This window comes from Zerene cesonia, chromosome 8 (genome assembly GCF_012273895.1).
Source record: "Zerene cesonia ecotype Mississippi chromosome 8, Zerene_cesonia_1.1, whole genome shotgun sequence".
Lineage (NCBI taxonomy): Eukaryota > Metazoa > Arthropoda > Insecta > Lepidoptera > Pieridae > Zerene > Zerene cesonia.
Genome location: NC_052109.1, coordinates 4,030,524 through 4,051,801, shown reverse-complemented (window position 1 = coordinate 4,051,801; position 21,278 = coordinate 4,030,524). Strand labels below are relative to the sequence as shown.

The 21,278-nt window shown below is 33.3% G+C and overlaps 1 protein-coding gene across 1 annotated transcript in view; it reads left to right on the top strand.

The window, feature by feature from the left end:
- LOC119828542 (neural cell adhesion molecule 1-like) overlaps positions 1–21,278 on the top strand; it is an 89,054-nt gene that overhangs the window by 58,992 nt on the left and 8,784 nt on the right. The window contains exons 3-10 of the mRNA XM_038350726.1: positions 5,825–5,957; positions 7,959–8,167; positions 10,461–10,571; positions 13,046–13,252; positions 15,086–15,231; positions 16,910–17,060; positions 17,662–17,792; positions 18,364–18,523. Coding sequence (XP_038206654.1) covers positions 5,825–5,957; positions 7,959–8,167; positions 10,461–10,571; positions 13,046–13,252; positions 15,086–15,231; positions 16,910–17,060; positions 17,662–17,792; positions 18,364–18,523 — 1,248 coding nt within the window. The remainder of the gene's footprint in view (positions 1–5,824; positions 5,958–7,958; positions 8,168–10,460; positions 10,572–13,045; positions 13,253–15,085; positions 15,232–16,909; positions 17,061–17,661; positions 17,793–18,363; positions 18,524–21,278) is intronic.

Here is a 21,278-nt window from a genome sequence, read left to right as displayed (position 1 = left end):
ATATACATAAGTGTATATGTATATACACACCTTTGTTTCACTCTAAAAGTAAAATACAATGTAAATTTGTTCCAATAGAATAAGAAGTTGAGGCGAAGGGGGATAAAATATATTCTATACCATATATATATTTGTTATTTGTGTATAATTCCCAAGCCCTCTAGTACGATCTAGAAGATTAAATTAATATGTTTTGGCGTGGCTTACATGTATAATTGTTTATTAAGTAAGTTAGGAAGTAGCTGGGTGTGCAAGTAAACAACATCAAGTTAATACCAAATATCTTTAGTATTTCGAAATGAGAAAGTTACCAAGAAACCCTTAATTTTATTTATTATAATCATTATAATCTGATTACAAAATTTTGGTAACTTTGATATTTATTTTACTGTTTTAAATCTTTTACATAATTTACATAACAATTCTGAAATAATACGAAGTAAATACCAAACATTAAAACAAAAACACAATTGCATCGTTATCTAGGCAACATTTTCGTATACAAATTGAATATCTGAGTGTCTGAGCGCAATGATGTCCCAATGCAGCGATATTCTGGGTACAATTGCAACATTCAATAGAAATGCAATTTTTATTTATACTTGCTCTTACACGCAGTCGAATAGTACGTATATGGGGTATATAAGAGTGAATTTGATATCGTAAATGCATGCTCGAATCGTAGGATTTTTTCCTTGAATTTTCTTGAGATTGGGTCTGTATAAATAGCGCAATATTCTAAGGATTCGATCGATCTTGCATTGTGATCGTCTTATTGTGTTTTATTAAAAACATTGTGAGGAAACAGGCATGTCCAAGATTTGAATTGAACTTTGTGACCACCGCTAACTCGCATTTGGTCATTGGAAGTTTGTATCGTGGCAGTGGGATCAAATATGATGACTATAAAATTTGAAATCATCTAATGTAAAGATCAAATACAAACATTTTGAAACCCAAAACATTAATGATTTAATGATAGTAATTGTAGTAGTTTTTGTAATGTTTTAGTGATATCTTTAAATAAATAAGTTCGATTCATTGAAGGCCTGTGTCCTAGCAGTGGGAACATATGTCGAACATTAAAATAACTCTACACCCAACTTTTGCTTTCTTAGAAATAGTGGGCAGCGATATGTCAATTTTATATGTGTAATAGCACTCGATGCCGAAGTTTAGTCTGAACTTTTGACTGACCTGTGGACCAACAATGAAGAAATTATAATTTATATACAGATATTAATAATCACATATTTTACATATTTATTTTTTACATATTTTTCTATAGCCCACTCATCAGTTTGTCCATCGACAAACGCCTGATTTCGCCGAATCCAACTCTGTTTTTCATATTTCATAAAATGTTGTTCTGCAATTTTTTCTTTTAATTTATTAACGTATCTTAAATTTCAATTTACATTAACGATATTTTCGTAATTCCTGAAATATTGTTAAAATGTAAATTGCAAAAAAGTACTAGATATGTTTGACCACAATCCCACCTGATGGAAATTGGTGTTACGGTCTATGGTGGTAAGTCACGTTTTCCTAGATTTCACATTAATCGTCTCATGAAGCTGTAGTTCTCTGAAAAGACAGATGCCGACAGGGAATTCGACTCCTTGGCAAACACACAGTCGGTAGAAAGCGACTTTATTTTATACTCATACTTATTTAGTGATTATTATACCTACAGAAAATATAGTCTACACTGTACATATGTAAAATATTGCTTATGCTAATGATTGACACGGAGAAGCCCTCTAAGTGATCGAATTTAAATTTAATTATAAATCAATCACGATTTTCGGTGTCATAGCACCAATTAACTATAATCCATCATTTCATCATTTCATCAAGACACGCGACCTCTTGGCGGTCTCTGTGGAGTTTTGAGTTATCAACATTTTATAGAAGGCAGTCTGGGAATTAGTCTATCACGTCATAATATCGGTGATGTAATTCTAAGTAGATATTGGTATTGTTAGTTTGTGTAACAATCTAACAGAATTTCTATCCTATTCTATCCTAGAATCCTTCCTACTATCCTACTAATCCTACTAATATTATAAATGCAAAAGTTTGTAAGGATGTGTGTGTGTTTGTTGCTCTTTCACGGAATAACCACTGAACCGATTCCAATGAAATTTGGTAAGTAGACAGCTGGACAACTGGATTAACATATAAGCAACTTTTATTCCGATATTCCTACGGGATACGGACTTACGCGGGTGAAACCGCGGGGCGAAGCTAGTAGTTAATAAAATATCGTTAGTTTTGATAATCAATTCATAGTTTTAGCTGTTGTAAATAGAACAACTTTTGTCTGTGGCTTTATGTTTGATCAGTAAAGAAAGTACTTGTACAAAAAGGCGAACAAACCAGCAAACATATTTCATTTTCACAAGAATAGCTAATATAACATTGCAAATACGACAGTTACTTTCTTTCTATCAAAGGAAGTTTGCGGCCCAAGAAAGGACTCAGGATAGTTTACATCCTGGCAATACCACGGCAACTATGTGATGAAACCCCTTGACTGTCTATCGTTTCCTGGCGCTGGCGTTGGCGAAGACGCACGTGGAAACTAATGACGTCATAAACTTTTACACGTCTGTTGAAATTACTTAATGATATACCATCATGACGAGCGACCATCATGACCAATAAACGTTTAAAGATAATCAATTCATTTCTGTAAATCATATGTTAAAGGGATCCTTTATAATTGAAATATAAGTTTTTTACATGATATCCATCAGGTATAAACCATCAAGGCCTCATCATCAGCTTGTTCTAAATAAAAATCCACCTATATTCATTAAGTAGGTCACATTAGGTAAGCGCTCCAGCTGAATGGATAAGGTCAAAAATTATCATAATGCATGCCTCGTTTCCGTGATTCGAGGTATAAATTAAGGAATATGAAAGCTCGACTTACGGAATATATATTCAAAGGAATACTCTACAGCTCTCAATGGTAAAGCACTCTGAATCGTACAATAGTACAAGGAAAATGATCGACGTTGTTTGTAATATTAGTTTGTGTGTTATTTAAATACAAAAAGAATAATAAGAAAAAAATAATTATATTAACTGCCGGTTATGATTGCTTCATTATTAAAATAAGCGATACGCTATAGAGTTTGGGAGCAAGTTATTTGTAAATTTATGGTGCAATTTGCAAAAATACACTCAACATTATATCATAAATGGAACGAAATTTAAAAATGGATGTTATAATAAAACAGAATTAAATAAAAACAGGAAAAGAATGCTGCCATTCAAAGGTAGATTTAATTACGCAAATCATTGACCTGTATTCATTATAACAAGATGTATAAAATCAGCGATGACGGCACTGAAAGTAACTAATGTGATTGGATGTTGTCAATCGAACTTGTTATGCATTCGGCAGAGATGGAAATGAGCACGTCACAATAGAATTCATACAGCATATAACTGAATACTGATGTTAAGGCGTTGTACTGGGGATTGAGTTTTGCTGTTTCGTTTAGTCTTTTTGAAGTTGTATATGCTTTACATACTTCGCGCCTTGCGGTGTTCTAAATTTTGAAAGCAGTACGTTTGGCTTTGACATGATGTATCGACACTGCTTTGATCGCGCTTTGAAATTCACGATATTATGAGATTAGCTTATGCAATTGTATTGTATTCTTCAAAATATTTATTACTAGCTGCGCCCCGCGGTTTCACCCGCGTAAGTCCGTATCCCGTAGGAATAACGTGATAAATAGTTGCCTATATGTTATTCCAGTTGTCCAGCTGTCTACGTACCAAATTTCATTGCTATCGGTTCAGTAGTTTTTGCGTGAAAGAGCAACAAACACACACACATCCTTACAAACTTTTGCATTTATAATATTAGTAGGATTATTACTTTATACAGTATATGAGCAGAAACGGCAAAAATAAATTTTATTTTTTATATATAGGATCCGATGAATAGAAGGCACTCAATAGAATGTTCCTTATGACCGAATTTTCGCCACGGCGACTTATTTTAATATAACTAGCCTGTGTAGGAGATATCTATTTTATTATCTGTGGAATAAGTATGACGGCAAACACAAGCGCACTCCCAATTCCATCCCTGTTGTAGTCCGACATGAACATGCAGAGATCGGGTGAAAAGTGGACTTTTCACGTACTCTTCAAACTTCCAAGTCATGGCTGTTATTAAAAATTGTAAATTTCAAACGGTTTTTTACTTTTTCTGTTATTAAAAAGGCAAGAAGACAAGGCCACAATGGTTATTAAACGTAGCTGTTCTTTCACTTTATTTACACATCAAAAATGTACATTGTACGCACATCTATCTCCTTCCGTTGAAACGCCTTTAGGAGCAATTAATAAAATATTAATTCGTTTCACAGATAACATTTATAAATTATGTATAGAGCAAACAGAGAAGTCCAATTAACTGAGCCGAGATAAATGTTGGCACTAAACGGGAGCCAGTTTAGTCAGTGGTTTTACTTCGTTATATTTTTTAGAATTCCGCTCTGCTTTCAAACGTGAATATTTTTTTTTTGTTTTATGTTTTTACCAGTTGTTGATTTATTTATTATTTATTTTTTTCTTGGAAGATTACATTAATTTATAAACTCATTAAGTAGCTACGTATATTATATCCATACAGCACACTCACACAATAATTAAATTTGTATATAAATACTTTATATTCCCCTTTACATACGTGTGTTTAATATTTTAAATTAAGAGGTCGCTAGTTAGCAAAAAGAAAAATTTTCGTTCCTTTTTTATAATTTGTCACCGTTTTGTATACAGAACCACAATTTCAAATCATCAGCTACCGTCTTCGTTTCATTAAATTACTTTTGTAATGAATAAATGTATTACACGGGGGATTCCTTTCTTTACTTTTTTCCTTCCTTATTTTATTATAAACCGTAGAAAAGTGTCTTATGCTTTAAGTTATTTTTTATCTAGGGCGTAATAAATTTTATCCCAGTTCTCCCTTTATGAATTAATTTTAAATGTAAATGAACTGGCTTCAGTATCGTGTCCTTAATCGTATAATGAATAGAAATGACAAAGAGGAATCTTTAATAACTGAATCAAACAATTTCTGTCCATGAAGGTTCTATGTCAAATATTTCATAATATTATCAATAAAATTGACAAGTATTTGACATAATTTTTTGCTCGTATTAGGGCTATGTTAACATGAAAACCATTTGATAAAAACCTTCTAATTTATATCATTCGATTTAATTTAAAATAAAATACAGTAGAATAATACTCCGTTACAATTTAAACAACGTGAACTTATAAACGTAACGTAAATTAATTTCAATTGTTTGTAATTAATTAAAATATTTAATTCATTAAATTAAAATATTATCTGTAGGATGTAAGATATGACCATGAGAAAAGTCTATAGTCTATGGACACTATTAAGACAATGTGCGCTGCGCGCGAAATTAATAAAAAAGTAAAATAAAAGTTTATTGTGTATTCAAAAATACGTTATTAAATTAAAATTAGAGTACATACCCTCTAAGATTAATTATTAGTCTTATCAGCGATTAAGAGTAGGAACGAGGACGTTTAATTCTACCCGTTAAACGGAAGCAAATTTAATGATGAATATTGTTAATAGAATATGAAATGACAGCTGAAGCCCTTATTATTAAAACTACTACTACTTTAAAATTCAATACGTGTTGTATATCCATTGTAAAGTTTTTTTGTTTTTCACTATTCCGATAATTTGTTCAAACGCTTTACTTCGTAAGTTTTTAATCTCAACACTCGCTCACATATCTTGCTCTTGCAGTGTCAACAGTGGATGTGGACGCAGTGCTTGGTCGCACTGCATCACTGCCGTGTGACGTCACGCCCGACGGCAACGAGGATAGAGTCTATATGGTGCTATGGTTTCGAAAAAGTGGTGGAAAACCGATATACAGGTATTATAAAAATGACTTTGAAATAATGATATAGAATAATCTTTTAAGGAGATAAACTTTTAGACATAACTAGGTCTTAGAATAAATTTAATTTCAAGCAAATTAAACTTTCGTCTCAGATTACTGTAAAGCATTTGTATGGTGAAACGATAGTGTGTTCGAAACCCACCTAATATTTTCCAATTTCGTTTCATTTTAAATTATATTTTATGAATTGTATGGGTGCTTAAATATAATTGAACAAGAAACTTGAGGATTTTATAAGGAAACTCGATTACGAATGTTGAATACACATTTAATTAATAATATTAAGACGGGGCTAATGAACCGTTCGAACACCTTAAGTGGATGAACGGAAGCCGAATAGAGTCGATCCAATTAGCATTTAGAAAATAACAAGGAAACACACTTAAGATGTTTTACAATGAAATTACACTTGATTTGAACGGACTTCCATCCTTTATTAGAGCACCTTTGTCCCTGACTGAACGGGCAGCGTCACTCAATCGTAAACAGAGAATTAGCCCCTGAAAGCTCTTAGGAAATCCATTACCCATTGTCCTGTTAAATTCTAATCTTGTGGAGAAAACGTGGACCATTTAAATAAGATTCTACGGGGAAAAAAGTGTATACCGTCAGAAGCGTTGTATGAATATAATGACTTCCTATTAGGATCATTTCGTCGCATCTTCGAGAATAACAATGTACATTATCCTACTAAAACTACACTAAACGAATTATATCTTCCAATAGTACATTGAATATACTATATAAAGCTAGTATGTTTGGCATAGCATTTAAAATAGTACACGATATAAATTGATAAAAAAATAAATGCAAAAACTCTCGTGAAAAAAAAACGTCAACAATTTTAAAAGTCTGTTAGTGGCTGCGTAAGTTATATCGTGAAAACATTATCGGCCAGCCATTATATGAAACTGGGATGAAATCTATTGTTATGGATATGCGTTTGGTTTTTAAAATTACGTCAAAATCATTTTCATGTTCAACGATAAACGAAACTACTACCAAATTGGTATGAAGCATTTTAAATATTTGCCATCTCGCTTCTGTCCAAATTTTGATTCGTCCTTACTACTGCACTTGTATATATTCAAGGAATATATCTTTTTGTTCTGTCCTTGTGCTTATTGTTTGTATAATTGCTGTTAACGAGGCTTATATTCCTAATAATTCAGTCTGCATTATAAATTCTACTTATTAAATTATTAATCACAGTTTAAATTGTGTTGATATCAAAATTATTCAAAAATTCTCCCTTAATTATACAAATACTTTATTTTCAGTTATAAGCTGGCTTTTTGATATAATTGTATTTGTAAATTTAAGATAGTATTTATAATGATGATAAACATATTATATATTCAATGTAACACATACATTTGCTCTGAGTAAAAGAATACAATTTTGCATAATCTTACAAACAAATTATATGGTAGCGAAAGAAAAACCTTATTTTTCGGTTAAGACACGATGTCACATTTTACAAGCATAATGCCTCTATAAAAAGCGTCACCTTTATTGTTTTTACCTAAAAATAATCTCGCAAAGCCCGTTTCTGTATAAATAAGGTAACTGTTGGAAAAATGAGAAAACGTACACTGTCCGGAAATTGAAAAACTTCACAGTCTCCTTATTTTATCCTAGAATTGGACAGGTCTGTCTGAAAATAAATTGGTCACGCATTATCTGACCATTTACGCATCTTATTTCAGTGTTCTTTGAATGTTTTCATTGGATATATAAATAAATCGGGTTGACTGGCAACTTTACGGTTTCAATTTTTGATCGGTGCGTTTATATATATTCCTACTATCACAAAGTAGTCGGTGGAAGTGGAAGTTAATATATAGAAATAAAGTTTTGGATCCAAGATGTCTTAAAATTATTTCATAACATTGGCATAGATGCAATCACTTCAGTTTTTTTTGTGTTGTAATATGCAATTAAATACGTATTGCATGAAGTTTTTGTTAACAGTTTTGATGTTCGAGGGAGATCGTTCAACAAAGCCTTACAATGGTCAGACCCCGCTGCCTTCGGGCCGCGTGCATACTTCGCTACCGTGACGCGGCCTGTGTCACTCACTCTTAGTTCTGTGCAGCTTGATGACGAAGGAGTATATAGGTGTCGAGTGGATTTCAAGAACTCCCCTACTAGAAACTTCCAAATTCGCCTCACAGTTATCGGTAAGAGATGAGTAGTTATCATCAAATGACTTCAAATAAAGAAGGAGGTTCTTAATTTGACTGTATTTTTATTTGTTTTTGTTACCTCATAACTTTTTACTGGGTTAACTGATCTCTATGAATCTTTTATGAAAAGCTAGTGCCTCCTAAGTGATAATATTTAAATTTGGTCTATTTCTGATTCTTTAAAGGCAGATTAGTCCTTTGTAGAAAATAATTGTTATAGATATGTACGATATTTCATCATCAATGTGATGTCAATGTCTGTTAAGATCACGGTGTGCATTTATATAATTCATTATAAGTAAAAATTATTTGTAAAATTCATTGCATTCCAGGAAATCTTTTACCAAACATAGAGTTCAATTACTGTCAAGGCCAAGTAATATTTCCTGTCATAACCATTCCGCCGCAATTTCGGAAATGCTCCCTAATTGCAAAAACAAATTAAAACAAAGTGACACAATAAATAAAATTAGGAAAAAGTTTACGAAATGAAAAATTTCCAAGGTGGCGAAGTGGAATCAATTTAGTCATTATGGATGAGTCGCGGGTAACATCCCGTAGACATTTTAATTATGAACTGTCGTTCGGGATTCCGGGGTTATTCAGACAACGCCGGTACGATCCTGGGAACGATGACGCAGACAAAATCTGCGGGAGACAGCCCGAATTTGAAAGGAAATTAGATTTGAAAAGATAAAAAAGTATCTTAGCTATCAATTCAGTTTTTACATTAATTTGTCATTAACTATGTATAGATAGGATTAAAAGTAATAGATTCAGTATGATTTATTATTATCGTTATAAAAATATATTTAGGGTTAATACTTGCTTTCTCAAAATAATATCGTTTATTAACGAAACGAATTTCTAATTATGGTTATGAATATAACAAAACGAAAAATAGCCAGCAAAATTGCTAACCGCGCCAGGTCTTTCAAAAGAATTACCCTATTCAAAACGAAAGACGCAAAGAGATGGGGAAGAAAATTTCTTAAGAACAAAGAATTTTAAAAGCCTACATTCCATATATGCAACTCCATTGAAACCCATTAAGCGGCCTGTACCAAGAGGTAATTTGCGAGGATCTTTTGTTAGTAAAGAAACGGCCCTAACAAAGGGAAGTTGGTAATCAGGTGTGTTTATAACGACGTAAAATTTTCATTTCAGTATAATTTGTTTCGGAGCTTCTATTTATCGTTTGTAATAAAATCGAATGTTGTTGTAATGTGTACCTTTATTGATATTATATTTATTAGGGGCGAATATTAATATTTTTAATGAAGTTCGTGTATATCTTTTATTGTACATATTTAGTAAATTATTTAAGCATGTTATTAAAAATCTCTATAACATCTGATTAATGTGCTTCAATTAAAAACTTACAAGTTATTGTGATAAATTTTGTTTTGTAAATGAAAATAAATGTATTTATTTTAAAGGGAAATAATGAATGTAAACCTAACCCAACCAACCTAAATAAAATATTTAGGTTGTTACGTACCTCATTAGACTGATAGGTAAACCCAAATAGATAATTTCATTATACAATAAATTTACGGCGTTGTAAATCTACTTATTAATGTGGGCTTTTAAGCTTTATTCAGCCATAAGTCCTCATCGTTTCAGAAATTACTCGTACGTGCATAATAAACCAGCTTATTTTGGTAGCCGATGCATTAATTAAAGTAATACTTTATCATTCATTATACCGAAAATCACGATGAATGTGTGCTGTTATTGTTGTTGCGTATTTATGAGAAAGTTTTATATAATAAACAATTTTTTGAGAAAGAGATGTTGAGAAATCTGTTTGTTGACTTGTTTAAATTCATTGAGATTACTAAATCGTAATAATTATTTTCCGTATTTGTAATGTAACATATCATTTAAAAATAAACTATAATTCTTATTTTCCTAAGTTTATTATAAGCAAACGAATCGTTTGTAATATATGGTATTTTTTTAAGTGACGCATGTCCATCCAAACAAGTAAATATAGTGTAAATTGTATTATATGCTTATATTAATATCTCATATCTAAGTTAATAAGGCATTCTTTTCATCCCCCGAATAACATTCCAGCTCAATTTCATAAGGCGCAAGATGGGAGTTAGCCTTGTTATTACATTAATATTTTTATACCTTTTTCAACTGCATTCCAAATTTATGAAACAGTTTTCTCATAGAAATTTTTACCATATTTTAACACTATTAAAATAGTTTTTATTAATACGTCTATACTTATATAAAGAAATCTATTGGTAGTTTAAATTGCCTGATATTCCAGTGCCACCACATCAAATGCTTTTATACGACAAATCTGGTGCCGACGTGTCGGGGGTCGTGGGTCCCCTCGAAGAAGGTTCAGCACTGGTTTTAGTTTGCGAAGTACGCGGAGGTAAGAGTTATAAGCAATGTTATGCTTCAGTGTATGGTCTATAGAATCTATCAAATCATTTCTTTTAATTACTCGATAGTAAGGAACTTCCCTTACATTCTTTTCCAAACTAGCTGTATAGTGAATAATTAAGAAATAACCTTACCAAAATTTTGTCTCACAATGCCATATTTATCATTTGATTAAAATAATAAAGCTGAAATGAATACCAAATATTAGATGTAGAAACATTCTTGTATTAAACTAGGATTACGTTCTCTCATATTAAAATCCAAGCTATGCGCTATACGAATATGAATCTTGGTAATATGAATTCTCCTGTTTTTCCAACGATGCTTAATATTGTTTTTGACAAATTTAATACCGGCATTTCCAGTTAGCATTAGCACAATAAATCGTGTAGATTGGCTCATATATACACATTGAATTCAACTGCTGTGAATCGTATTGGCGTTGGTAACGATTAGATCATCAATCACAGTTTTCATTTCACAACGAATGCGGTGCAAACGATGTATCCGATAATAGTTATTGGTAGTAACGCGTCCCTTTCACATTCCATTTTAATGCCTACCCACATGGAATAAGAGCTATATTTCTACCGATAAATTGTTTTTGAACATTCATTGTTCGGGTTTATGTAGTTGTATACAAAGTACATTTAAATTAGTAAAACATGAGAGGGCTAGAGTGATAACACTGTTAATGTTGTTTCAATCTAATATACATGTCATTTCCACTTTACAAGTGCAATGTAACCAATGATAAATATCGAGTTAGTGCATCAAGTAGTTAGAATTTAATTGCACCTGGCTTTGTTATTTTGCCTTTTTATAGTTGTTATTTCGAAGGGAAATATAGTATATAGTACCTTTATATTACACTATACTATATAGTACCCTTATATTATTATACCTAAATCAGTAGATTGTTGCGGTGTACGTTATAAATATAATATTATATGTGTGTCTATAATTGGAACAACCTCATAATCCTTTATAACACTACCTACGCTTTTTGCCTATAAACCTTATTAAGTAATGACGAATCTTAATCCCACATTGTCCCTTCATTAAACAATATGCTAAGGAGTAGCATTTAATTTCAACACAATCCTTGATGATTAAGCCTTTTGAATTAGTTACTTCCAAACTGTGGCCATTATAGCAAGGATAACGTTCCCAAACAATTTTATTCCAATCCTAGGGCACAAAAAGAAATTACCATACTTGGAGGAATCTGGCGTTTTAAATTTCAATAGGCGACGCTCGACTGCATCTGGCGCATCACAATGTGAGCTAACTGAAATTAGGATCTGCTCTTCGATTTTTCTATTACTTGACTCCTTTTATAGAAACATTTGGGGAGATATTCCATTCCAATGAGTTCATTGAAAAGTCCGCAGTATGGCAGGCTGGCGTAGCGCCAGTACTACGCCGCACAGATTATCTTTGCCCGTGTGCCCACCAATTGTAATGATGCAGTGGGCCAAACACATACCCTATAAAATTTCCTACGTTATCGAGCACTGTTTTAAAATTCGAACATCATTTATTTATCGGATTTTGCCGCACGCAAACAGATTTTACAAACATTTTATTTCATATTTCGAAACAAGATTTCTCTTTTAATGAACATAAAACGTATTTCCATTCTTTTACTAAAATTGAATATAATAGCGGCAAAATATCTATTCAAATATTTCAATCGTGCAAACTGTCCAAATAATATACTGTTTTGTGAATGTTTGTTTTAATAATCATTTTATTTTAAAACTTATATTGCAAAGCAGAATGTTACATGTCAAATAAAAACTTTTCACGCACTCTAATGAAATGTTCTTTATTTGAAGAAAGCAATAATGTAAATATCATTCAAATTGTTCAGGTGATACCATGAATATACTTTGTTACCAAATTGAATTTTAATACCTTTTTGAAACGTATGTTACTTCTGCAATAGTTTTCTGGTATGTACAGTAAGTTGATTAGAAACTACTGTAAGTATAACACGATAGGTAAACTTATTGTATATGTACAACTATTGGTCACTTCCGCACCGTTCGAGTTGACTCGGGAGAATAACGGAAAAAATAAAGTATGTTTCACTCAGGTGGATTGTAGCTTTCAATCGAAAGAGTTTTCAAGGTACAAAAATAAATCGTCTCTTATAAACTTACTGTATATGATTCTTTAGATATACCGATGACTTTAACGAATCACTATGCGAAGAACCCAAATGTCAACATCACAGTTATTTATAAAAAGCATTAGAAAAACGTAACATATCACTTATTTACTTATTTATATCATATTGACGCTTGTCCCGGCTCCGCCCGGATATCAAGATTCCTGTTTTATCCATTTTGTTCATGGGCGGTGCCGGCTTACCATCAGGCGATCCAACATTTCCTTTGACAACTCAAAATAAATAATAATCCTAAAATTAAATATAATATAATTTTAATAATACAGGTCGTCCAGAGCCAGTAGTGACGTGGCTTATAGACGGAAAACCGGTACAAAAGTACATCGGAGAGAAAACCGATACACATGTAATTGTGAATCGGTTAGAAGTCCAACATCTAAGCCGGGAGCACCTCAATACAACCTTTAAATGCCGGGCTACGAACACTCATCTCGTCCCGCCTCAGGAGAAATCTGTGCGATTAGAAATGACTTGTGAGTTAACAATAAATTTTGTTACAGAAACTTTTAATCCTTATTTTCTTTCAGTGAAGCTTCGTATTAAGATTTATGATTCGCGTTTGATGTATTAGAAACTGGAGATTAGATAGAGATTTCTTGCAAATCTTAATACATAAAATGGAAAGGTGACTGAGTGACGGATCTATTGCGTACGCTAGCAGAAACTACTAGATCGATCGAGCTGAAATTTAGCGTATAGATAGCCACTATGATTTAGTCTTCCTTTAAGAACGGTATTGATAAATTATGCTCCCTAGGAGATATAATAGCAGGTGACAGTTTGTGCCATAAAAATTATTTTTTACAGCACCGACGAAGCCGTGGTCAAAAGCTAGTAGAATATATATATACGAGTTTACTGATACTTAATATTATGAGAAACTTTAGCGCTTTCTTTATACTATTATACCTAATACCAAAATGATTGTCGAACATCAAACATACATCATTTTCTAAAGTATACACTCAAAAATAACCACGTACTATATTCTGTTTTCGTATTATAAGCATTTTAAACAGAATAGGTATAGATGTCTGGAAAGGTGCCAAAGTGACTTAACTATCATGGTCTCATACTTGCTTAAACAAAAATTAAATAGAAACACGAATTTTTCCTATGCACTCTAAACTTCATAGCTTCACTCACTTATAATATTTAACTAAACAATGGTTTCTGATCAACAACAAGAGCACTCGAAGGCCCAATTCCCTGGCGTCTCTTCGAATATTCTATCTCGTCTTACTGACATCTAAATACACATATAAATATATTATTATTCAGTCACTTATGCAAAATTATCATGCCAAGCTACATAAAGAAACAGTATGTATTAATGATAAATCGTATGATCAAAATAAATGTTAAAGTACCATTGTAGAACCAGGCCAACAAAATTTTCCCGCGCTTATTAAAAAACCCTATATTATATCAACAAAATGTTAGCATACGACACCACCTTCTACAAACCTAATTCCTAAAGGATTATGTCCAGAAAACTAGTGCTTTATGAAATTCACGGAGGCTAATGAGACGCTCCCGTATCCGATATCGACGTATGTTAACGAACCAGGAAAATTGTTGTTCAATTCACACACTCTTAATGTCTAAATTTATTTACCTTTTAACTTTGATATACAGAAAACTACCTCACTTTGAAACTATTTGTACACTCGCGTATTAAAAATTGAGTTAGTTGATTGCTGTGTACTGATTTAAACGCTCCTTTGATTTTTAATCTGGACGTAAGGCCAATTTGTAGATGCAATATTTATCATTCAAGGTGCTTTAATTAAGGAAATGCGTTTATTTACATTTATATTCAGTTCATTAGCTTATATATTTAGAAAAAATTGCAGGAAAAAATACTTACTTACTCTTATGGCGTTAACACTAAATAAAACACTAAACAAGTATGTATTTATACATTATCAACCAAAGTTAAGATGCTCTTAAATTGGTTTGTTTAAATATTATTATTCTTCATTGGATGACATCATATGATAACGTTTTTGTTACAAAGCCATTACCAACTATAGAAAATGTAAAAATATAAAATTAATTATTAAACTATAATCACTCTCATCATTGAGTTATTTTTATTATTGGATTTTTCACCATCACCCTTATAGGAAATCTGTGATCCCTTAGGGTACAAATACGAAATTAATAGTATAGAATAGAGAAAACAATTTTAGTCGACTCTATGCATATTTGTTACCTTTTCAATATGGACATCAGTCCATCATCATCAGATGATGATAAAGGTTTTAATTATTACAGTTAGTTACAGATATAATTATTTTCAGTACCACCTCTCTCCGTATCCCTCCTATACCGTCCCCAACAACTGCTGGCGGGTTCAGCCGCGACACTACAATGCGTGTCGGAAGGCAGCCGACCGCCCGCGCTGATAACTTGGTACAAGGACAATAGAAGTTTCGAGAAAGAACGGGTGAGCGGAATTTCAATTCTTACTCTGCAGGACCACGTAAATAATGGTGCAATGGAATTGCAGTATGTCGGCACGTTATGTGTGCAATAAAATGATAATTTAATAATTATAATCGCTTAGACTCTTGGTAATAAAATTAAAATGTGCTTTTTATCGTCTGTTTATGAAGTCTTAGTTATTACAGTTATAAGAGATGAATAATTAATGTTTACCGCTTGTTAATGGAACATGATAGTATATAATAAAACTTTTCTAAGACCTTAGTAATATACTTCATGTTTTGTCGAATATAATTAAAACCTAATTGTGCTTAATATAAGGATCAAATTGCGTTTTAAATCCATGTCAGTTAATTTTATCATATAATGACCCATTATTATTATTCGCGTATAAATTTAATTTCCAAGTGAATTAAAAATTTCTCTTGGTAACAGGCATAAAACTTTCTGATCGTAAACCTCAATTTGCGTTAAAAAAGCCAGAGTCATTTGAGATAGGCACTCTGTCTCTGGTATGTTGTTAATTTATTTCTTTTAATATTTATGCTTACACCGAAAGCCAAATCCTAATGAAAAATAAATTGGTGGTGGATTTTAAGGTGGTTTATGGCCAAACTCAAAACTTAATCATCAGAGGCTTTGTATTTCAAATAAAATAGACTTGTGCCAATGAGGATGACTGAATGATTGACCCCCTCCGTGGTTCAGTGGATAAAGCGTGAGCGTAGAACCGAGGGGTCCTGGGTTCGATTCCCGGAGTGGACAATAAAAGAAAAATTCTCGGTCTGGCAGGACACAGACGGCTGATCACATACTTGTCCGTTAAGAAAATCGATCAGTGAAACATATGTTATATCATCTGCCTCATACCCCACCAGGGGACACGGGACTTCACTTTTACCAATGAGGATAACAATAAAAATGATAACGATGACGGTGGTGTATTATAAAATACTACGTGTTATTAAATAATCGTAAACATATAATTCCATTCCACAGAACGCGCGTACGAAATCTGATCAGTTATATAAATTTCTCAGTGTTAGTACATAACTATACTTATTGTGGTAGTCGAGCACGCTTCAGCACGAATTGGGCCAGCTCGCACCGGGGTAGTACCACACCCCCACAGAAAACCGGCGTGAAATAGTGGCATGCCACTGTGTTTCGTACGGGTTTCCCTTACCCCATAAAAGAGGGCAGCACATTTTTTTTATGTGACAGTCGGCAATGGAACTGGTGGGACGCCTGATGGTAAGCGCTAACACCGCCCATGAACATTTGGAGAGGCGTAAGGTCAATTGCAGACCTTACGCCTCTACAAATGGATTGCCGACTTTTTGGGAAGGGATTAAGAAAGGATTGGCGATAGGAATAAAGGAAAGGACTGGGAAGGGTAAGGAAAAGGATATGGGCCTCCGGCTCCCCCACTCACCGAACGAAACACAGCAGAATGCTATTTCACGCCGGTCTTCTGTGGGGGTGTGGTACTTCCCCGGTGCGAGCTGGCCCAATTCGTGCCGAAGCATGCTCTCGACTACCACATACACATTCGTAGAGGCACTACCTTTGCGAATGTTCATGGGCGGTGGTGATCGCTTACCATCAGGCGAACCGTCAGCTTAGTTGCCCGCTATGACGTAAAAAAAAACTGTAAGCTTCTAATTCCTTATAATCAGGTCACAGAACGCGCGAACGAAACGTGGTCAGTTAGTACACTTGTGTTTCACCCGACACCGAGCGACAATGGAGCGTTTGTCAAGTGTGTTGCGACCAACCCTAGACTGCCCTCGAAAGCCATTGACGATCAGTTACAACTTAATGTTGTATGTAAGTATATGCTAATTCTATATTGTATATTGTTTTTAATTTACTTGGTCTGTTTTTGTCGGGTGCGTTATATTACCTATATAGTCGGTTGGGTTATATTATAGTCCAGACATATGCGGGTATTATATTTATAGTACAGACTATATTATTGTACCAAAGCAGCGATCCGCACCAAATTTCACTCGTGACACAAATATAGCCCTCAGGTATCGCGTGTTTACCCAACGGTGAACGTATTTTGATATTGGTCCTGTAGATCCTAAGATTAAGATTAACACAACAAGAAAAACAAACAAACTTTTCAGTGTTTTCATTATTGGTACAGATATAATTTGTCACATTTTATCTTTGTTTGAAAGTAGAAACACAAAATATAATTAATTTTTAATAAATTATAATTTTGTCAATTAGTGAAGAAATATACACATATTTTATTTTAAAGAAATAATACACATACTGGACTATAACGAAGATCTAATATGGTCCGAATTAGGCCAGCCCATACCGGGGAAGATATTTTAAACCAATTTAAGCATTATAAACAGTGTTGGGAAGATATTTAACGATAAGACGAATATGTATAAATAAAACTCCAACGCAGACAGCCCGCTAGTGACCCTCAGCCTGGGCAGCACGCTCAACCCGCGCGACATCAAGGAGGGTGACGACGTATACTTCGAGTGCGGCGTGCGCGCCAACCCGCGGGAGTACCGCATCTCGTGGTACCATGATGCAAGTGATTTTTGGACTTTGCTTTTTATCCTGTTGTTCTCTATGTTAATTTTTCTTTGTTTAATCGTTTTCTTTTGTAATTGTCATGTATTTAATGTGTTCTTTTAATAAACTTTTATCTATCTATCTATGTTCTATCTATCTATCTATCTATCTATCTGTTGGTAATTTTGTAGATGAGATATTGCGAATACAGTGCAAAGGTGTAAGAAGTATTTGTGAATAGAGAGAATTACATTTGTCGTATATTTTGCTGTTAAAACTGTATAGACATACCACCTATGTATATCCTTTGCAACTTATGGTGCAAGGAAAAGCTTAAATAGTTAAATGTTTGCAGCATTCGTGATTTTACTATGTTATAAACTAATTTAATAATAAAAAAAAAAATTAATTTAATTTAATTGCACCAATTCAGCATCACAGATAACCGTTCTGCATACAAAATACCAGATAACATAAATGAAATGATTTGATTAATCATATAAAAATATTAATTCATTTCACTCGTTATTTCCATTTTATTCATAAAAACATCCCAGGCACCGCAGTACTCAAAGTTCTCTTGCAGGACAGACCCGTAATACAAAACATGACGTCCGGTATAATAGTGAGCACCCGGTCCCTCGTGCTGCAGAAGGTGACGAGACAGGAAGCCGGCAAGTACTCCTGCAGAGCGACCAACGCGAGGGGCGAGACGGCCAGCGAACCGGTCAAGTTGAGGGTGCAATGTAAGTTCCAACTCAAACATTTATTTACTCAATAACACTTAACAACATAGACATTATACATTTTGATTGTGAGAGTCGAGCACGCTTCGGCAGGAATTGGGCCTCGCACCGGGGAAATACCATACCTCCACAGAAGACCGGCGTGGAATAATAAATAGCATGCTATTGTGTTTTGTACGTAGAGTAGGAGAGCCGGAGGCTTGTTTCCTTTTCCATCCCTGTCCATTTCTTCTTTCCAGTCATCAATCCTTTACAACATTTACCACCGGTTCGGTTCTTTACTTAACATTCGGTTCGGTTAGTTATTTACTATTATTTTCCCTAGGTATAATAATTTTAATTAAATAAAAATTTAAACGTAGATTTTTTGTTGGCTAACTACGGAATGTTTGGTCAATTTCAATGGATATCGGGTAGATTATTTTTTTTGCTGTAGGACAAAATGCAATGTGAGTATTTATATTTACTTTTCAATTAAATTTTGACGTCTTTTAATACATTAATAAGGTAAGTAATAGGTAAATCGGGTAGATTCGAGTATCGGCCAACATCTTTTTTTCATACCCCTGAATGATACAAGTAAGGCAGAACAGCGATGCCGGGTCAGCTAGTAATTACATAATATTTTACCAATACCAATATTACACACGCGCTCTTAATTAAACGAAGGTTACATAAGATGAATGTTAGCTACTCTAAAAACAATTACAACGCCACCGCAATCTGATGTAAGCTAAAGTCGGTTAACCCTATACGCTCGCGTTTCCACTATCCCTAATAAACATATCGCGATTGTAAACTAACCCTCTTTACATATGAAATTACAGCTGTGGATTTTCTACCCTCTTATCTCGATTTCCATTTTATACTGGCCAGAATGAACGGAAAATAATATTTACGATGTTGTCAGGATTTTTTTATATGTGTTTTGATTCAATAACATTATTTTCGTTAAAACCTCATATTAGTAATGAGGTTACGCTAAAATGAATTTATGAAAAAAAATAATTCGGAAAGAGATCTCATGAAATTATTCATTATCAGACCTGCTACGTGTGAAATATTTTGCGCAATCATCAAATTTAAGTTGAGAGTGGACTAGCATATCTTCCAAAATGGAATCGATGTAGTAACGAAGCAATTTAATAAAATATGTCGTTAGCAATATTGATCTAATTCATTTGTTTTTTCTGGATATTATCCTGCAATATTTAAAGCGCTATACCATCCAAGGACGCATTAGACCCCATATTTACATAACGTCTAGTTTCGGATGCGACACGTAACAATAAAACGTCACTGGATATGAATTACGACGTAATAAATACCGATGTGTCTGCGAGTATTCAAATGATTGCGGTCGGATCGACGTAGCGTTTCCTTCCGTTGCCGACCGACACAGTAATTGGCCCTAGAAGGCGTTGCCGGCAGTAAATCATCGAAATTATTGCCTAATATCACTACGATTGTCCGGGAACTAGCAATCTGTTGTTTTGCGGCTACACTTTAATTCATAGAGCTTTGTTTTAGTTCGCCCGACCGGAATAAATTTCCTTTCAAATCCCGTTTTGTGTCATGTTGCGGGTGCAGGTAATGTGCGTTTAATGTTCTAGTATGGGCTTCCGCGCTAAATGGATATTAAATACCTACATGAGGAATACAAAAATGCTTTGGGCTTTTATCTTTACTACTTCGGCCTTTTATATACTTCGTGATGTTTTAAACTCTTCAATTTATATTCTATTTTAAGAGATATTACTTACCTTTCATATCAAAATAAGTGAAGCGATTATATTTTATTTTTATAAGCATCCTTTTCTTTTGACCTGTTATATCATAAAATTACAATTTTCTAGTACATCTAGGAATATAAGATGATGATTTTTTATAGAGTTAGGAGAACCTTACTCTATAAAAAACATTTATTAAAATTTGTTTCAATAATCCATATATGTATTATTTGAGATACAGTGAGAATAAATTTTTGGTTTAACTCAAAATATTTACCTTTTGTTATATTGGTCCATATAAAGTCAATTATATGCGAATGAAGTACCTGTCATACTTTACGGCTTCTAGGGCAGAGTAAATTTTCGATAAATTAGAAATCACATTTGGTTAACCAAACCACAATTAAAGCTTAACCGCGGATTTAATATTCAAACAAAAGCCGTATTTTAGTAACTAACTTTTTGTATATTAATGTTATAGTAGTTTGAGGGAATCAGTGTTATATGGTAGCTCTGGTCAAAATCCCACTTCTATCTCACGTAAAATATCGTCCAAGTGTAGACAATCGTAGTATTTTACTAAGTAGATCCAAACGAACTAGGATTGCAACAACTCTTCTTAGTAATTGGCAAGATTAGGTAAGCTTAGGAATATGTATATTATATTTCGACATAATAATGATGCTAATAATATTCCCCTTCTATATAATACATCTAATCTGCTCTAACTTTAGCAATAGCTCTAAGTTCGCATCAAAGAACATTTCCAATCCGCCATATGAATATACATACGTTCATTTTATGTCACCATTAGCTCTCAACAAAAGATCTAGAGTAAACATTGCAGTCTATTCTAGTTTGTGGTTACTGCTTTATTACTTCACCTCGTCCCACATCTTGAGAATACATGCTCAGTATTTATTTCGATTTCTTTTGTAGCAAAAATAAGTCCTTGCTACTGTTGTAGCTTAAAAGTGGTTCTATTCATTTTCTTGTTTATATACTGCTACTTACGTATCATATAT